The sequence below is a fragment of the Haliotis asinina genome, chromosome 15 (assembly GCF_037392515.1).
Source record: "Haliotis asinina isolate JCU_RB_2024 chromosome 15, JCU_Hal_asi_v2, whole genome shotgun sequence".
Taxonomy (NCBI): Eukaryota; Metazoa; Mollusca; class Gastropoda; order Lepetellida; family Haliotidae; genus Haliotis; species Haliotis asinina.
In genome coordinates, this window is record NC_090294.1 from 19,422,058 (window position 1) to 19,441,776 (window position 19,719).

Below are 19,719 nucleotides of genomic sequence, written 5' to 3' on the forward strand. Positions count from 1 at the left end.
GCGTACTGTCAACAAGACGCGACTTACGTCAAGCAGCCAATATCGTCAAAATGATCGCACAGGTATTCGATGACAGTCACAAGTTTTGATGACACGACGGAATGGAAGTGTCACTTCCTTGAACACACCACCCGATGCGCGAGTGTCATCCTATTGACACATGTCAGTCAAAATGACAAGGATTAGTGAAGTTACTCATTCGTGACGCTCCCGACACAAGAGGGGTACAGGCGCATGCCCACAGCGCCCGTTATCCCGAACTGGGTCAGTCAGCCCAAACATTGCCAACAAAAATGGCTGCCATGGAGGATGGCAAACCGTCTGAACAAACCCAGTTTCCGCGAGTTGGCAGGCCAAGAAAACCTCTCCACGAAAAAAGAAGAAAACAACAAGAAGCAACAAAATGGCGGGATGCTCGAAGGGTTTACCTCGGCAATTCTTACGACCGTTGGAAGAAATTGAAGAGCCGAATCGGATTGAAAGATTGCAGCCTCGCGTGGCATTTAATGGAGGCTCACGATTCGCATTGTGTCGAGTGTGGGTAAGTGATGAAATGACTCCGACACGAGCCTATAAACAGTAGATATTTCGCGCACGTTAACGTAGACGATTTCCGTCGTGCATTACTAGTAAAATTACTTGTCGTGGATTTGTTTTGAAAATAGCACATTATACAGTCACGTTTGGCACGCAATCTCTAGGGTCAAGATGGCAGCTCGGGTCACGGAGCCTGAACGGTTTTGAAAATGTATGTTTGCGAGCGACATGTGTGTTCATTGTGTATGATGTACAATTCCAGGCTTTAAGTTATATTTCGATCGTCGTTCTTCGCTTATTTTCACTGTGAGCGTTTGTTGATAGCGAGTTTGAAGTGGTCGGGTTGAACAAAAGCGTGCCACCTGCCACACTGCATTGTACGATAAGACTTAGTCACGTGGGGTGTCGGGGATTATGAGATGTCTGGAGTCTATTTGGGTTATAAATGTCATAACATTATCGCACTGTCTCACTCAAGTGGCGATGGAGGAACCAATCTTATACATACTTCTTTGGCGATAACATTGTGATGATATTAACTGACATGGAATGACAGTATTTGCTTTCAGTAATTAAGTGAATATTTAAATTGAATTTTTCAAAACATGTAATAGGCATGTTTTTGTTCATTTAAATTTTAGTCTATGTTTGATAGTGTGGCTACATTGTCTTTTCTTTTTGCGCAGAGCTGGTTTATTTAAATTGCAATTTGATATTATAAGGGCTTTAAAAATATTCTGAAAAACGAGACAGTGTTGATAAACTGACACGTTGATTTTATTGTTACTGTGACATTTGAAATGTTCATTAGTGTCAAGAATGAAGCACAACAACCTCAATCAATATTGACAAAACCAAGATGTGCAGTCATGAGAAACAATTTTACATCACAGTTATTAAGCGTGAACTGCCATGATAAAAGGGAAAGGCATTGATGTCCTTAGATGCCAGCCTGTCATTCAGCATTGTTAAATGGCAACATCTTTCAGAGTGTACATCTAGATAATATTTTTCAGTAACTGTCAATATACTTTTTTAAAATGCCTATGAGTAACCCTACTATTCAAGCCTTAATTGAAACAAGTAAGTTAACGACATTAAGACTCTCATTACTCTGTTACATGTTACAATGTAGTTAAATCTGACAGTTTATTATGAGCCTGATTCATCAGAGAATGTCTCCCAGTATCGCACGTAAGCCTAATTGTGTCTAGACCGGTAGGCTAGATATGGGCTCACAAGGATAGATAGTCTATCTATAGTCACACTGTATCTATGCAGTGGCAGGTATCAACACAGTGACAACACAGTAATCATGATGATGTCTTTGAAGTAAAGTTAACACAATATATAATTTAAAGTTGACAAGATTCTGAAATAATTCTGCATATTATCACAATAAAATGAAATTTAAACATAGGTAAGCTTGTGTGATAAGAGAGGTCCTCTGGCATAGGAATTCAGTTCTAATCTTGGAACCGTTAAATTAATATCAAGACATATTTTTGTCGTTTTAGAAATATTGTCAACTTGGTTTTCTTGCCGTGTCAGCTTTAATGAATTATTGATATTTCTAGAGTGTCTTTCTGGTCAGTCCAGTTCTTGTTGAGATGAATTTGCACAGGATAATGAATGCCATCCAGGTCCGATGATTTCAAGCATGAACAGGCTGTTACTCCATTACCACATGGAGAGGAAGTCTTCCTGCTGTTTAGTATAGCTTGATATGGGGAATTATCAATGTTTTCAATTTCAATTTTTTATTCCTCATGTCCATTGCTGTGGTAGTGTTGGAATATGTTACCAGCACCGAAGGCCAACTCACTTAGTCAAGGATTTGAAACCAAGTTTTTGGCAAGCAAAAATGTTGCTAATATTTGTTTTTTCTTGAATTTAGTGTAATTTGGAATGTATTTATGTCTTTTGATAATTTTTGTTGTCATTTACTGGAGACGTGGGTCAGAATCTAAGCAGGTCCTGATGAATCACTGCAAGGGCTCCCATTAGGGTCTGTGCTTCAACTATACGAGGTCTAATTCTGCGTCATTGTACATTGATGTCATAAATGGTGCATCATGCTCTTAGCCAAAGGTTTATCTGATCTAGATGTGATGTCTCCTTACTGACAGTCAAATTTCCTTCTTAACTTGGAGTCTTGTGTGTTACTTTTATCATTATGTTGATTTGGAAGTGGATGTATCAAAGTTTATTTTGTCTCAGACTCATTTTTGGTCCCAAATACTGAAATTAAAAAAAAATTCCCTGATACCTGTAACATGATGTAGAATATGACTCTGGTAGTAAGTCATTTATTGGAGTCTGTATTTACATAGGAAATGTATTCTATTGGAAATGTATTCCTAAGCCAGATCTAGATGATGTATTCAGTGCTTCAGCCAGGCATGCTAAAAAATATGCAATGGCGCTTGTTTTCAATGCTACAGTGTTCCCATTGGTATGACAAGTAATATAATCCATATGTCTATTATGCCATGGTTACCCAAAAAATCCTGGCGGAGGCATTTTTTATAATGTTTTGGGGAAAATCACTTGGTTTTATTGAACTCTTGACAACTTTTGTGCAGTTTCCTACAACTTTGACTCAAAGAGGTTCTACTGATTCCACTGAATGTGCTGACTTTCATATTGAACCTTTAATATGATGATTTTTCAGAAGAGGCACCAGTCTTGGCGACGATGATGATGGCACTCCTCACAATTTCTTTCCTCAAATTATCAAGTCTATTCGACGAATTTGTATGCAGTACCTCAGCTTTCAACACACTGTGGAAGTCGTTGGACTTGTCTGTTTGGAGATCGACAAGGGCACGAAAGAGAATTTCAGCATCAAAGAGGTTGTCAATCGTCCAATAGGTCTCCGAGTTGAAGCATTGGCTTCTCAACAAAAATCATCAGAAAATGACTATAGCATTGAACTTGCCAATGACGAAGATGAAGACGATGATGAGGATGATGAAAATTGTGATGAAGATGATGATGAGATGTCAGATGTATCCAATATGGGAAGTGATGACGGAAGCGAAATCAAACCGTTGGATCATTTCCGTTCAGGTGTGGGTGATTATTCAAAGGGAGATGATGCAGCTCTGTCAAGACCGAGCGAAAACGATGTGACCAATGACTCTGATTCTATCTGTGATAAAAGCTCTAGTCGTGATGTGCCATCAAAAGATGGGATCCCTGAATCAAGGGGAGATAACTCTAGTCTCAACTTTTTGTCGCTGACTTCTATGCAAGAACGAGCTTGGACGCCAAGTCCTAGCATGCTGTCTGCAAGTGCTAAAATGGACATATCAAGATTTGTGAATGACAATGATAGCGAGAGGAGCAGTAATAGTGTAAGCGTCAGTCCTTTCACTGTGGCAGAAGTCAAGGCAGAAGACAGGCTAGAGGATGAAAAGTCTGCAGCGGAAACTATCCATGACACAGATGACAAGGCAGAGAGGTGAGTGGATTGATCACGCCCTTGACTTGTCATGGACATTTCAACATGATACCACCAAACTGGATGTTTGGTTCTGAGTAACGATGTGTTGAAAAATACTGATTTGGGGAGGTGGTGAACCGAATGATTTATGTGTTCGCCTGTCACACTGAAGACCTGGGTTCGATTCCCCCTATGGGTACAGTGTTCAAAGTCAATTTCTGGTATCTCATGCCGAGACGATGCTGGAATACTGCTCAAAGCGGTGTAAAACTCACTCACTACATACTTGCTATGTAAAACTCGCTCACTACATACTTGCTATTCAAAACTCACTCACTACATACTTGCTATGTAAAACTCGCTCACTACATACTTGCTATTCAAAACTCACTCACTACATACTTGCTATGTAAAACTCGCTCACTACATACTTGCTATGTAAAACTCGCTCACTACATACTTGCTATGTAAAACTCACTTACTACATACTTGCTATGTAAAACTCGCTCACTACATACTTGCTATGTAAAACTCACTCACTACATACTTGCTATGTAAAACTCGCTCACTACATACTTGCTATGTAAAACTCACTCACTACATACTTGCTATGTAAAACTCACTCACTACATACTTGCTATGTAAAACTCACTCACTACATACTTGCTATGTAAAACTCACTCACTACATACTTGCTATTCAAAACTCACTCACTACATACTTGCTATGTAAAACTCACTACATACTTGCTATGTAAAACTCACTCACTACATACTTGCTATGTAAAACTCACTCACTACATACTTGCTATTCAAAACTTACTCACTACATACTTGCTATTCAAAACTCACTTACTACATACTTGCTATGTAAAACTCACTCACTACATACTTGCTATGTAAAACTCACTCACTACATACTTGCTATGTAAAACTCACTCACTACATACTTGCTATGTAAAACTCACTACATACTTGCTATTCAAAACTCACTACATACTTGCTATGTAAAACTCACTCACTACATACTTGCTATGTAAAACTCACTCACTACATACTTGCTATGTAAAACTCACTCACTACATACTTGCTATGTAAAACTCACTCACTACATACTTGCTATGTAAAACTCACTCACTACATACTTGCTATGTAAAACTCACTCACTACATACTTGCTATTCAAAACTCACTACATACTTGCTATGTAAAACTCACTCACTACATACTTGCTATGTAAAACTCACTCACTACATACTTGCTATGTAAAACTCACTCACTACATACTTGCTATGTAAAACTCACTTACTACATACTTGCTATTCAAAACTCACTCACTACATACTTGCTATGTAAAACTCACTCACTACATACTTGCTATGTAAAACTCACTCACTACATACTTGCTATGTAAAACTCACTCACTACATACTCGCTATTCAAAACTCACTACATACTTGCTATGTAGAACTCACTCACTACATACTTGCTATGTAAAACTCACTCACTACATACTTGCTATTCAAAACTCACTACATACTTGCTATGTAAAACTCACTCACTACATACTTGCTATGTAAAACTCACTCACTACATACTTGCTATTCAAAACTCACTTACTACATACTTGCTATGTAAAACTCGCTCACTACATACTTGCTATGTAAAACTCACTCACTACATACTTGCTATGTAAAACTCACTCACTACATACTTGCTATTCAAAACTCACTCACTACATACTTGCTATGTAAAACTCACTCACTACATACTTGCTATTCAAAACTCACTCACTACATACTTGCTATGTAAAACTCACTCACTACATACTTGCTAATCCAATCATTAATTTGCTTGGCAAAAAGTACTGAGCTGATATGATAGGCTGTGTGCACAATAAGAGTTTCAAAAGTCCCTCAAAGACCTTTTTGAGTAAGAAAAAAAAACTTCACACTATGTCACATTTGTCATATGGGACATCTTATTTCAAGAGTTTGTGCTTCCAGGGCAAGCAGTATTATTGATAACGATTTTGTTATTGGACATGTACGATGTTGCAGGTCTTATTCTTGCATCTGTATTAAGTAACATGGAAAACAATATACTTACCATTGTGTCTTCCATAACACACCAGGGCTCAATTTAATGCTTTGTTACTTGCATTAGGTCCAAGTCAATTTCTGAGTGGGTAAATTTCTGAATTCAACATCTAAATAATTCAATAGCATATTTGTTCATTACACATTTACATTGCAATAAAAGCAGTGCAACTGGAATTTGTCTAGTGCAGCTAGGTTTTTATCCTAGGTTGCATCAGGTGCAAGTAGGTTATTGTCCCTTAAATGGGACATGTCTTCATTGCATCTGACCCATAAATGCTTTAAAAGACTCATTTTGTGTCCAGTCCACTGTTGGGGTATGTGGAGGCCTAGTGGACAAAGTGTTTGCTCATTTTCCTGTAGATGCGAGTTTGATGCCTCAGTGTCTGATGCCCACATCTGGTGATTTCACCTGTGATGTTTCGGGAATATTGATAAGAATTGCATAGCACCACACACACTCTGTCCTGCCATTGTTTGGTCGCTTCATCATTTGTTTTGAATTCCTCGAAATAAGCAAAGTGAGCAATGTTTCTTTAATACTTGAATTCAGAGACAAAAAATGATATACATACTGTGTTTTAAGTGTAGATGCAGGTTACCTGTAGGTGAAGCTCTAATGTCTTTAACATTAAAAACCATTTTATTCCCCATTTGGCTTCACAGCTCTACATTGAAAACTGTCACTTATCTCAATCCAGCTTGACAAATGTTTGGATCAAGGTCTGCAAGAGCTATTTTCAGCCATTTTGTGCTGTATGCAAAGTTTTGGCATTTTGATTTTTCTCCGTTTCCATGGAAACAATTCAAACTCAAATGGGAGGAGGGATAGGTTTCGTCTCTGGGGTATAACTCAAAAACATTTCAATATTCTTCCATGAAAATTGGTAGATATGCCAAACAGAACCTGAAGTGGTTCCTTATACTATTTACAGATTGGATTATTTTTCTGTTTCTTGTTTTCCATGAAAACAATTTGAACTTATTAAGGGAGGGGTGAAATTCGTATCTGGAGCACAACTTGAAAACCATTCAGTATCTTTCAGTAGAACTTAGCAGGTATATGAGACTACTCTAAATTAGTGCTTTTGCTATTTATTGATTTTTGACATTTTTATTTTTCATGATTTCCATTGAAACGATTTGGACTTTGTCAAAAATAAATCAAGTTATACTTGGGGGGATTTGTCATCTTCAGATGACTCTAGTTATCCCCCTGGCATGTAGTGCATGGGTATGTAGTTGACGCCTCATCTTGTCTGTCCGTCCGTCTGTAATCATTTTGTTTCCGGAGCATAACTCAAAAACTATTCAGTATTTTTATACCAAAGTTGGTAGAGATAATAAACCTATGGTTGTGCCTTCTTTGCTGTTTACAGATTTTTGGCATGTTTATTTTCTTTAGTTTCATGGAAATGTTTTGGCTTAAGTCTAATGGGAGGGATGGGTTTCATTTCTGGAGCATACCTCAAAAACTGTTCAATATTTTGCTGCAGAACCTAAACTTGTGCATTTTGCTTACAGGTGTTTGTCAATTTTATTTTTCGTGGTTTCAAATGATTCAGAGTTAGTCACAAAAGGGTAGGGTGGGCTTTGTTTCCGGAGCACAACTTGAAAACTTCTTAGTATCTTTCAACTTGCCTTTTGCTGTTTACAGATTTTTGACATTTCTATTTTGTTTGGTTTTCATGGAAATGATTTGAACTCAGTCTTGGGAGGGGAGGACTCTCTTTCCTGAGCACAACTCGAAAAGTCTTAATTTCTTTCATCAGCTACACTTGGCAGATATGTGAGGCAGACCCCAAAGTGGTGCCTTTTGCTATTTGAAGATTTTATTTTGCAGGGTTTCCGTGGAAACGATTTGGACTTAGTCTCAAAATCAAGTGATGTGCTTTGTTTCCTGAGCACAACTCATAAACAAATTTGATATCTTTCAACAGAACTTGGCAGATATATGAGGCAGATCTTGATGTGGTGCCGTTTGCTATTTACAGACATTTGGCATTTATATTTTAATTATTTCTATGAAAACGAATTAAACATTGGCTAAATAAACATCAAGTAACTGTCAGATCTTTCAAATATGTGGTTTCTGTGGGGATATGTCATTTTCTGATAACTTTTCTTCAGTGAGATATCTAAGTGACAGCAGCAATAATTGGCAGTCTCCTAAACAGTGAATGAAAGAATGAATGGAGTGAGTGAGTTTTTATTAGATAACTGACTATTTTATTAGATAATTGACTAAAATAACTGATGTGAGGGACCAAATGTGAGTGAGGTTGAATGCATATTCAGAATGTTGCCTGTCATAACAACGCTTCAAATCACTGTCTGGACTTTTTATGTCACCAGTCCCTAAAGATATTTCAACGATCAAGCCAGATGTGTACAGGGGTGATAACTCTAAATTAGACTTGCGGAAGCTGAAAACAATTGTCATTTTACCTCCTCTTCAGTCTCACATAAAATCTCCAAATAGAATCACAGCGATTAGTCACTGCCTCATTAGCTTTCAGGGAAGCACTCTACATTTTCTTTGATCTAATTTCCTCACAAAATTAAGATGGATGGAAGATCAAGAAACATTCTTGACAGGACGGTTTCAGTTTGTTAAAAAACAAATACAATTACATGTATCAAAACAGGACAATGTTATTGAATCGTAATTTTTTTTATGTGAAATGTTTTCAGAGTCACCCCAGCTGTGTCCTCCATGGCTGTGGCTGAATCCCTTCCTTCCCAGACAGACCATCAGACGAGTCCCATCGACCTTGTTGTCAAGCAGGAGCCGGCAGACCATCCACAGGTAGGAGATGTCATCACTACTGCTACCTGCCTTCATCATGACAAGACCTGACAAGTCTGTTGGTTAAACTGTACACATGTGCTTTGTTTGAGTGGCATTCTAGATGTTGGTGGTATACTACTTTGTTTTCACAATGGAGATGTTTCGGTGTAGATTTTTATACCGTTTGTTTTATACCGACAATGAATTATCTACACCAAAACATTGCCATTGTGAAAACAAAGTAGATCATTCATAAAGATTTGTTATCTCGGTATTGATACATGCTTTGTTCAGCTCTGCAGTATCAATTACGGAACAGGGTAAATTAGAATACCTAGTGACTTTCTGATTGAAATGTTTACAAAGCAGCCAACAGATTTGTAAGGACATCATGATGCATGCAATGTGTTCCTTATCCCGGCTAGGATCCGCTTCATGTCAGTCGCTGTTCCTGCGTTGGTGGTGTGACCTGTATCTTTTCTTCGTCATCCAACTGACATGCTCTAGTATGATTAAAACCCTCTTGTACTCATTCGTACACCCACCCATCCACCCATCCACCAACCCACTGACTCCCCCATCTACTCATCTACCGATCCACCAACACAGGGTGGAAGTGCTGTCCACAGGAAATGTGAAGTTGCCCCCAAAGTAACTCCATGTCCTTGCTGGACAGTAAAAGGACAACACATGGCACAAGAGTAATGGTAAGTTTTCCCTGACATTTTCAATATTTTGCAAGTAAATAAGGTTTTGCCATTTGACAGATGTGTCTAGAAACTTACAGCTCTGTCTAATAGTTTGACACCCTTCATTCTATTGCTAATATGCATAAAGCGAGGGCACCACGTGAGTGTTGAAACAAGATCGCCAAAAATGATTGTTTCATTATAGGTCTTCATTCACAGTTTAGGTTTTAACACATCAGTAATCTTTCAATTATTGTTGAACAATGAAAGGGTACATTTTACATGGAGTTGTTCACATCAAGCAAAGAGACTGTCCATTATTTTGTGATTTTACTGTCCTCTGAGTTGTCAGCTTGTAGTTTTTACTGTTGTCTCATGAAACATTCTAGAGGTATTTTCTGTCAAGAAGAATGTTTTATTCAAAGTTGTAGTTCACAGTTAAAATATGCATTAGTTTGATATATTTATGGTTTCATGAAATGAATTTTGAAGTTGAAGAAGTGGATGAGTCTCACATATCATCCAACACCAGTCATTTGGTGTCAAGCACACTGAAAAAAAACAAAACAAATGAAGAGGAGACTTCCTCTGCCACACTTGTGACAAGTGCTACAAGTCATCATATGGCCTCAGACTGCATGTCAAGGGGAACCATCAAAACATTTTCATTGCCAAGTCTGTGGGAAAGGCTATCAGCAAATGTGGAATTTCGAAAGCTATATTAACAAGCACCACAATATCACACCCTATAAGTGTGAACAGTGTGGTTTTTCATACAAATCTAAGAAGGATCTCCACAGGCACACATGCTCAGAAGTGGATACAATGCAAAAGAAGTGTCCACAATGTGGAATGAAGGTGGCCAAGTCCTGGTGTGAACATGTGAAGACGGCTCACCAGGCAGAGCAGTACAGATGCAAGATTTGTTACAAGACCTATAAATAGTATTCATCACTTTGCTGACATGCTCAGAAAGCACATAAAGACAACTGATTCCACGAAAACACAAACAGTCATAATATGCCAAAGTATTTTCTCAGGACGAGACTCCTAAATATTTTCTGTGATATATTATTATTTTCACCACATGTTTGTCATATGACAAATAAAACTAGGAACTTGACCTGCAACTTTCTTTATTTTGTTCTATATTGAAATACAGCCCATGTAGGAGATAGTGTATACAAGACATGTCAATGGAACAATGAAAAATTCCTATAGCTTTAAGTCATTAAAATCATGCATGTTCATGTTATAAATGCATGAATTAGCCCACATGTACATTTATTTGCTACAACCAATTTATCCTGCCTTTTAAGCGGGAATGATATGAATGTCAGTAATGGTCAATCATTGATTTCCACTCCAAGCCTCGTGTGAGGCAGTATTTTCAATTGGTCACATTTGTGATGTCTGACAGCAACCTGTAGAACTCTTCCTTGGTCCATGTATCTCCACTTTTCCTCTTGGACTTCGCTTGCAGTGTGTAGGTGAATCAAAATGGTTGTTGACTGAGATCAATATGATGTTGGAAGGAGATGGTAGCTCATGGAGACTTATATTATACAATTACAGGCTGGTGATGAGGTCATTAACAGTTTTTATGGACCTACGAAAAGCAACATTGACCGAGGACAAAGTCCGAGGTTATTTTTGCTTTTTGGGTCATGTCCCATTAGTCATACTCCCACTAGTGATACAGCAACAAGAGATTAAAACAACAACAGGCATAATAAAATATATTGTTAAACATTTACAGATTGTGTGCAGTGCTTACAATATGTTACTTTGTATATTTACTGACAACAGATCATTAAAGTTCAGTGATGTGAAGCTGTATTTTTGTCTCATGGGTCATTCCATTTTATTACAAAGGTATTACAGGCATAGTTGTTGCTGCAGTCAACCATACCATATATTGTTTTAACCCAAATGACAAGTGGGATGTATGACTAATGGGAGGACACTGCTTTTTGTGGGTCCATAAAAACAGGTATTGACCAAATTTGCTTGTGCATCGACAAAGAGATTTCAGCATCTACAAGAGAAAACACAGACTTGCCAATTTGAGGTATGAATTCAGACTTTGAATGCCAACATATTTCTTCTTTCAGTCCATTGATTGACACGCTACTTTGGAAAAGGGCTTGTTGATGCCAGTCCTGTAAACACTGTAGGTAGATATGATAAGTATAGATGACATTAAGAATGTGCTTAGGAAACAGCTGTATGAAGGTCTTGACTGGCGCCAATCAGCCGATGCAAGCTGTTTGAATTTGTCAAGGGCTGTAGCCTTCTCTACTTCCATCTCACATAAATCTTTCAATCTGCGTGAAAGCAGTGCAATTATGCTCTGTACCTTCTTCAATAGCTTTTGTTTCAATGCACCTGACAGGTGTGATTACACGATGCCATTTAGAAAGTGGTCAAATGCAACATATGTCATATTTGGGATTTCACTTTCTTAGTAAAGTACAAATTCTAGTACTTTTTCCGGGCTAGGCGACTGACTTTGTGTGCTGGCGATTAGGTGCCTGACTCTGAGGGTGCGGGTTCGAATCCCGAATGGGACTCAACCGAAAAGTACTAGAATTTGTACTTTACTAAGAAAGTGAAATCCCAAATATGACATATGTTGCACCTGACAGGTGATCTGTTGTTTCCATGTTTTCATGGATCTGCAGATTTGCAACTTCTTCCATTGTGTCTCTTACAATGGCCAATTCTTTCGAAGCCTCATTTACCTTCCTTTTAAAGTCAGTCTAAGTAAACTTAGTCTCAGTGTATTTTGTTACACTCCACCACTGAGTCTAACAAAACCTAGTAGAAGGTCGCGTCAGGTAATGTTTGAGCGACCAATGACCGTCCAATCAAACACAAGATTTAACCAATCAGACAAAGGCTACTATTTATGGATCGGAGGGACTTTCAGAATAGTCAGGTCACTGACACAGATCTCTCACACAAAATCCGCATGTAACACAGTTATTTGATCTGCAGTATATACACTTGGGGGTTTCTGTTGACATGGTTACCATTAGCTAATATTTCCGCTAGATGACATTCTTGAATATTGCCAAAAACACTACTTTCAGTGATTGTTTACTCACAGTTGCCATGGTCATAACGTGCGTCGTGTGCATCACCAGGAAGCAAGCGTATGCTAAATAGCATTCGGAATCGTTTATGTACGAACCTTTTCGAGATAAAAAGTTCAAAAGGTGTGTGCGAATGTCAGCTTTTGCGATTTAGTATGCTGTGTTTTGATTGGTCATTCTCAGAGGTTACCTGACGCGACTTCCCATAAGGTTCCGTTTAACTCAGTAGTGGAGTGTAACGAAAAGTACTGAGGATAAGACTGTTTTAAAGTTGGGCTGTCTTCAAAGAGGTCTGTATCACCATGTGTTTGACCCTGTGTCCCGAGATTGATTTTCTTACCATCAACACACAGCTTCAGTGCATTGCCAGACACCTGTGCTGATGCTTGACTCAGCACACTGTTCTATATACTAGTACCTCCACTGTTCTATATACTAGTACCTCCAGATTCTTTGAATGAACTTTCCACATTATCTGAAACCTGTGTGATGGTACAACAAAGTTCATCTTTGAGTCTTCAGGCCTTAGATTCTTAATATTGGAACCTTCTCTTTGACCAGGATTTTTCACTTCCTCATGAAGCAGAGAAATTTACCAGGGAAGAGTTTTTGTCCAATCATGGACAGTTACTTCAATGTAAGCATTCAGAGCAATGGACAGGTTCAGCCCAAGTCCATGTAGAATGTACAGTTTCATTTTTCAACGATAATTGAAAACCTGCCAATGCATTGAACCGTAAACTGTTAATGAAGACCTAGAATAGCTATATCTAAGAACTGACCACCGAAAAGGTGTATCTGCTGATAAGAATGTCATATTTTGTGTTGAAATGATCATTCTGGCAGTCTTGTTCTGACACTGAGGGGTGTGCCCTCACTTGAATTGGAACTGCAATAAATGTGGAGGGTATGAAGCTATTACAGACAAATAGATCTGTAAGTTCCTATACCTGTCTGCCAAATGGCAAACCTGATATTCTTGCTGAACATTGAAAATGCTTACCATTACTCATGCGCCACGTGTTGTCTTTCTACTGTCCAGTGAGGAAACAACTCCACTTTTTGTGTGGATAGCTCTCCTACCCTGTGACCAACCCACTCGCCTACTCCTCCACCCTCTCACTGACCAGTGTTTTGTGTTTCGGCTCAATCACCTACTCACCCGCCCTCTCACTGATCAGTGTTTTGTGTTTCAGCCCGCTCACCTACTCACCTGCCCTCTCACTGACCTGTGTTTTGTGTTTCGGCCTACTCACCTACTCACCTACTCACCTACTCACCTACTCACCCACCCTCTCACTGACCTGTGTTTTGTGTTTCAGCCCAACCCTCCCGACCTTGTACATCCTTATTTGGACAATCGATCCCCAGCCAACACCCCTGATAACAGTGGCAAGAAGAGGAAGATTGCAGAGGACAGGTAGACAGACTATCTCAGCCATTAAACCTGTGGCATTTAGGTGACGTTCGAATAATGATCGATGTCAAACTCCTCTGCAATTTGCTGCCATTACCCCTCGATATTCCTGTAGTAGTTCAAAAAGTTGGAATCATACAGCTAGCTGTTACTTCTTATTGGGGGTAGGGTAGTCAAGTGATTAAAGCATTCGCTTCTCATGCAAGGTACCTGGGTTTGTTCCCCATATGGGTACAATGTGTGAAGCCTATTTCTGGTGTTACCCACTGTGATTGAGCTGGAATATTGCCAAAGTTGGTGTCCCTAAACTGCCTGTCTTTATGGATGTGGAAGGGTATTGCTGCTCATATTCAGTAGTAGAGACCACAAGTTTAATGAAGATGAAACTATGCCGAGTTATCTCAACAATACTGGTGTGATCTAGTTAAATCAAGAATATACTGGAAATATCTGGTTTCATTCTAACCACTTGCATGCTGTAACAGCTGACTAATGAGTTGGTTGAGTGGTTATAGTTTGTCTAAATGTGGATTCATGCTTTGTTCCTGCTATCAATCCATGTCCCATAAACTCACAAAATGAACCCAGCTTACATATCACAACTACTGCCATTAATTAATTTTTTTCTCTGACGATCACTGATGAATCTGTCATCCATTGGTGCTCCTTCCTTTAAATTCCTGTTTTATGGAAGCCATGTAAAACTCTATTTGCTCTATTTTAATGAGAACCAGTTGAGCAGAGTGTTATTCTTGGTTATGTCATGTTATTCAGTTATGTCTTGTTGCAGATTCCCCCAGATTCTCTCCTCCAGTGCACTGGCCAAGACCCTCACCTCCCAGACAGACCATCAGACTAGTCCCATCGACCTTGTGGTTAAGCAGGAGCTGGCAGACCATCCCCAGGTATGATTCTCTACTTCTGTCCAAACTGAAAGCAGCTTGTCCAAATGTTCTACGTGGACACACTACTAAGTACCGAAGTCATGACTAGGGCTCTACATTGACCCTCATGTTCCAAAGTAACCTTCAGATTGTTGATGTGCTAGTTTGCTTTGAGCATGTGTGCTTTGGTCCAGGAGGATTTGATCCTTGACTGTGCATTCTATAAAGGGAGTTAATCCTTTTTGCAGTAAAGCAGTGTGTATACATGTTACATCACAAACTGAGCATAAATTTGTACATTTGGGGTGAATTCACTTCCCATGAAATGTGTGTAGAATCAGTCAATTTGCTGTACATTGTTATGTCCCTTTGCTTATCAGGTAACTGTGAATAAGTGTTTAGATCCTGCTTTTACCCCAGTTTCAATGCATGCCAGCTCCATTCCCATGCCGATGGTTTGACCTCACAATTTAGTGTTCTTGGGCAAGACCCTGCTGTGATTCTGGGACTCTTTTTGTACTGTTCTGATAGACCTGTTGAATGGGATATAGCCTACCAATGAAAACAAACACTATTCCCCAAGAAACCAAACACTACTCCCCAACTAATTGAAATTTTATGTTTCAGCCCAACCCTCCGGACCATGTTCTTCCTCGTCTCGACAATCGGTCACCAGCAAACACTCCTGATAACAGCCTGAGTGGCAAGAAGAGGAAGTTTGCCTCCATGGAACCAGTGCTTAACAGCCACAAGAAGGAAGTGTTTCACAAGGAGGAGTACGAGGTCTTGGAGATGACGCCCTTCACAGACTATGCTGAGTTCTTGCGCCATTGCCCATCCGTGCTACAGCGGACATTCTATCGCTGGAAGAGACGGATCAAGGATGAGTACATCTTCCTAGAGCAGCATCCAGACATGACATATCAAGAATATATCCAGTATATTCCCCATGCCAAAGAAAATGTGTTTATATTCTGGAAATCATTGATGCAGAAGGGTTACCTTTTTGGAACTGGCTCAACCAATCACATGACATCGATATCCCTAAAGACTGATTTAGACAGTAGGAAGTCCAGCCCTGTGCCAAACCAACAACAATGGGATGATGAAAACAATGGACACAAAGTACTCAAATTTATGCAGAAAAATCTCACTGCAGAATATTCAGAAATTGCCAAACATTTTCCCAATTTCCCAAAGCATGTGTTTAAGATCTGGAAACAACAGAATCTTCAAGCATGGAAGTTCCTGGAACAGAATTTTTCCATTGACTATGCACTATTTTCAAGGTGTTTTCCCACTGTGTCAGAAGAAGTGTTCAATATTTGGAGGGAGAATGTGCTAAGGGAAAACCGAAACAAAATCCTTAACCTCCAGCGAGAGGCTGTGTCCACTGCTGAACACATTCAAGAAGCCCAAAAGGTTTTGTGGACATCAATGATGTCACAGAGACTTGCCCAAGAGCAGAGTAGGTTCTCAACCAATCCTGGTACCTGGCCAGGAATGAGTGGAAGTTGGTTGGGAGACTATCCTGGATTTTGGGGAACTGCACTGAATCTCTCTGGTTTGGCACGTATGGATTCTAGTCAGCTTTCTCAGCTACCAATGTCCGATACACGTCATTCTGAAAGCTCTAAAAATGGTAGCACAAGTGACAATTCTTCTGAAAAGAATTTAACATCTGTCCCGAACAAAATGAGTCATTCTGATTTGGATGAAACTGATACTGGATTTCTTTCAAAGAACAATCAGTTAAAGAAAAGAACTGGATCTCTTAGTGGCCATGGTCAAGAATCTCCAAGATCACTGCAGTCTGATTCAGTAGATCATGCTACCACTGAAAAATTAACTGTAGACAGTGATAGAGATGACTACGATGATGAACCTCGAGATGAGAATCTGAACATTGATAGAGAAGAGAAGAGCTCCCGAAAAATTAATGAGCATGAATTTCTGTACCTGCAGATGCATCCTAACATCGACTTTGCAGGATTTACATATCAGTTTCCAAACACATCTGTGAGGACATTTTATCGGTGGAGGAGAGAGATACAAGACCAGATCAATGTTCTCCGTGCCGATCCCAACATATCTTTTGTGGACTTTCACAAAACATACCCAAAAGTATCGGAAAAAGTTGTATCCAAATGGAGGGAGGTTGTGCTATCTGAAAAAGAACTGATGAATGGCTGTGAGGATGAATCTGTGAATCTCAGTTCTCAAATTGAGAAATTTTCAAAGGATGACAATCACGTTCAAACACCTCTTAATCAAATAAAGAAAGTGAAGCTGTTGTCCAGTGATGAACAATGTACAACCCAAAGCAATAATAGTCCAACTAGCTGTGATAATTTTACTAGTACCTTCAGCAACTCCAGAGTCAGTGGAAAAGCACTGATGAAAGCTAGTCGTCAAGAATACTGCTTCCTTCAAAGGAACCCTGATATTGATCTTCAAGGCTTCTTGAGATTGTTCCCAGACACACCTACAGGAACATTCTATCGCTGGAGGAGAGAAATCAAGTCAATCATCGAATTCATCTCTGCGCATCCTGATGCATCTTATCAAGACATTGTGTCAGAGCTCCCTGAAGTGTCCCAAGAAATGTTTCATGAGTGGAAGGAAAGATTAAAGACTTCCCAAGAAGGTTCTGGCAATCAGGATCAGAATCCTATTCGTAGTCTTCAAGCACTGGTCAATGATGGAGAGACATATGCCACCAAACAGGGTTACCATAGAGAACCTGGGTTCTTGTACCTCCTTGAGAATCCATTAATCAGTATAGTGGAGTTCAGTAAACTCTATCCTGCTGTTCCAGCAGGGATGTTCAGCAGGTGGAAGAAGCTGGTCAGAGATTGGTTCAGTTTACTCAAAGTTAGTACTGACATTGATTACAAGACATTTTCGTTTTACTGCAGAGAAGTGCCTGAGACTGTCTTCACAAAATGGAAAACACTTATTCAGAAGAAGGAAGAGCCGGCAGATGAACAGTGTAAAGCAGACAGCAATAATGGGAACTCGCCTGAAGATTGGGTTCTCACCAAGACAAGGAAGGTCAATCAGACCGAATATCTTTTCTTTTTGATGAATCCTTACATGGATTACAACGAGTTTGCTATAACGTTCCCTCTTATCTCTCTTCGGACTTTCTATCGATGGAGAAGAGAAATTCGTGAGAGTCTGGAGTACCTAGAGCAGCACCCAGATGTGAGCTACAAAGCCTTCTGCCAAGTGTTCACGGTAGTCCCTGAGGAAGTGTTCAACAGGTGGAAAGAACTCTCTGCTGAACAAAACAGGAAGGTTGAAATGAGTTCAGAATCTCTCAAAAGGCAACTGCAATATCATGATCATGAGAATAATTTAAGTCAAATCGAGGTAGCTGCTTCCTCTCCTGACTCTGCCAATGAAGCAAATGATGGACAGTCTTTGCAGATGTATAGTGATCCAGGTCTTCCTTCAAATAAAGCATTAGACATTCCTGACCATACCATGTTTTCCACAGACAGTCCTGATCCGCCTGGTATTGTGAGCTCCTTGAGCTCTTCAGAATCTCTTAGTGCAGCTGTGGAGAGCATCTGCCGATCAGCAGGTCTCCCTCCATTAGATCAAGCTGTGGATGACATCAGTGAGCAGCGTGCTTCTTCACCAGCAACAACTCATGCAGGATCATCAGGTCTTGGAGGAGTAGCTTTCCCAGGAATGTCTTCAGCTCAGTCTAGTGCTTCACCAACTGCGCCAGACTCTGCGCCAGGTCAATATCTGGCAATAAAGCAAGAAGAATGTTTGAATGAAACCAACAGTCACTCAAAGCTGGACTCTTTCTCCTCAACAGTACCTCAACCCTCAAGCTCCAGTTTAGGAGGGATAACATTTCCGGGAATGACTTCCGTGCCAGTCAGCATTCCTCAATCTTATCTCGACTCAGGAGCTTTGTCATCCCAAATGGTAAAGGAGGAGTCTTTCTTCTCACCTCGGGCAAGGAAGCAAAGTCGAGAGGAGTACTTATTCCTCCAGCAGAACCCTAACATGGACTTTCTTGAGTTCTGTAGCCATTACCCTACCATCTCCTTGAGGACCTTCTACAGATGGAAGAGGGAGTTCCGCCAGTCCAATGAGTACATGATGGGTTTGCATGGTAGTCTTCAGAATGTCAGTAACAGTCCAGGAGCTGTTTGGGGTGGTGGGGTAGCCTAGTGGTTAGAGTGTTCATTAGACCTGCCAAAGATCAAGGTGTAAATCCTGTGGGGGTGCAGTCTGAAGCTTTTAGGGGTGATACTGTTTGAACATGGCTACATCTGGGTTAGACCACACACACTCACTCAGGTGCTGTGGAGGCTGCAGTAAAATATGGCCCCATGGAGACAATGGAGAATGTGTTCAGAAATTGAATTTGATTGTTTCTTCCATCAAAATTCAACCACTTACTGGTTCCTGTACGTAGTAGACTTGAGCACTGAAATGTGAAAACTGTGCTTAGAGAAGGGCTGTACCATCTTATCTGCATGGGGGATTGAGATTTTTATCAAAACTACATTTGGTCTACCTGCATTCAGATTGACATTCTCATAACATGAAGTTCTTCCATATGATAGTTTGGACAGTTGGGTACTCTGGCCCACCCCCTAGTAGATAAAAAGAGCTGGCCCTAGATTTTCGAAGCTTCCTTTGTATTAAGATAATCGTAAGTGCCATACATTAACGTTAACTTACGACTATCTTAGATCTAAGAGAGCTTTGTAAAACCTGACCAGTGTACAC

At 39.8% G+C, this 19,719-nt stretch overlaps 1 protein-coding gene across 1 annotated transcript; it reads left to right on the top strand.

Moving 5' to 3' along the window:
• The first annotated feature begins 273 nt into the window (after window positions 1-273).
• On the top strand, window positions 274-19,245 carry LOC137265472 (uncharacterized). The gene is made up of 6 exons (XM_067800877.1): window positions 274-541; window positions 3,212-4,003; window positions 8,777-8,891; window positions 13,983-14,080; window positions 14,868-14,982; window positions 15,589-19,245. Exons 1-6 carry the CDS (start codon window positions 294-296, stop codon window positions 19,153-19,155), a joined length of 4,935 nt encoding a protein of 1,644 aa, XP_067656978.1. The 5' UTR covers window positions 274-293; the 3' UTR covers window positions 19,156-19,245.
• The last annotated feature ends 474 nt before the right edge of the window (window positions 19,246-19,719 follow it).

Excerpts from the sequence above, each read along its gene's own strand:
- LOC137265472 (XM_067800877.1), top strand. The coding sequence starts at position 294 with ATGGCTGCCATGGAGGATGGCAAACCGTCTGAACAAACCCAGTTTCCG. Across the intron at positions 14,081-14,867 it reads AGGAAGATTGCAGAGGACAG|ATTCCCCCAGATTCTCTCCT; the intron begins GTAGACAGACTA and ends GTCTTGTTGCAG. Across the intron at positions 14,983-15,588 it reads AGCTGGCAGACCATCCCCAG|CCCAACCCTCCGGACCATGT; the intron begins GTATGATTCTCT and ends TTTATGTTTCAG.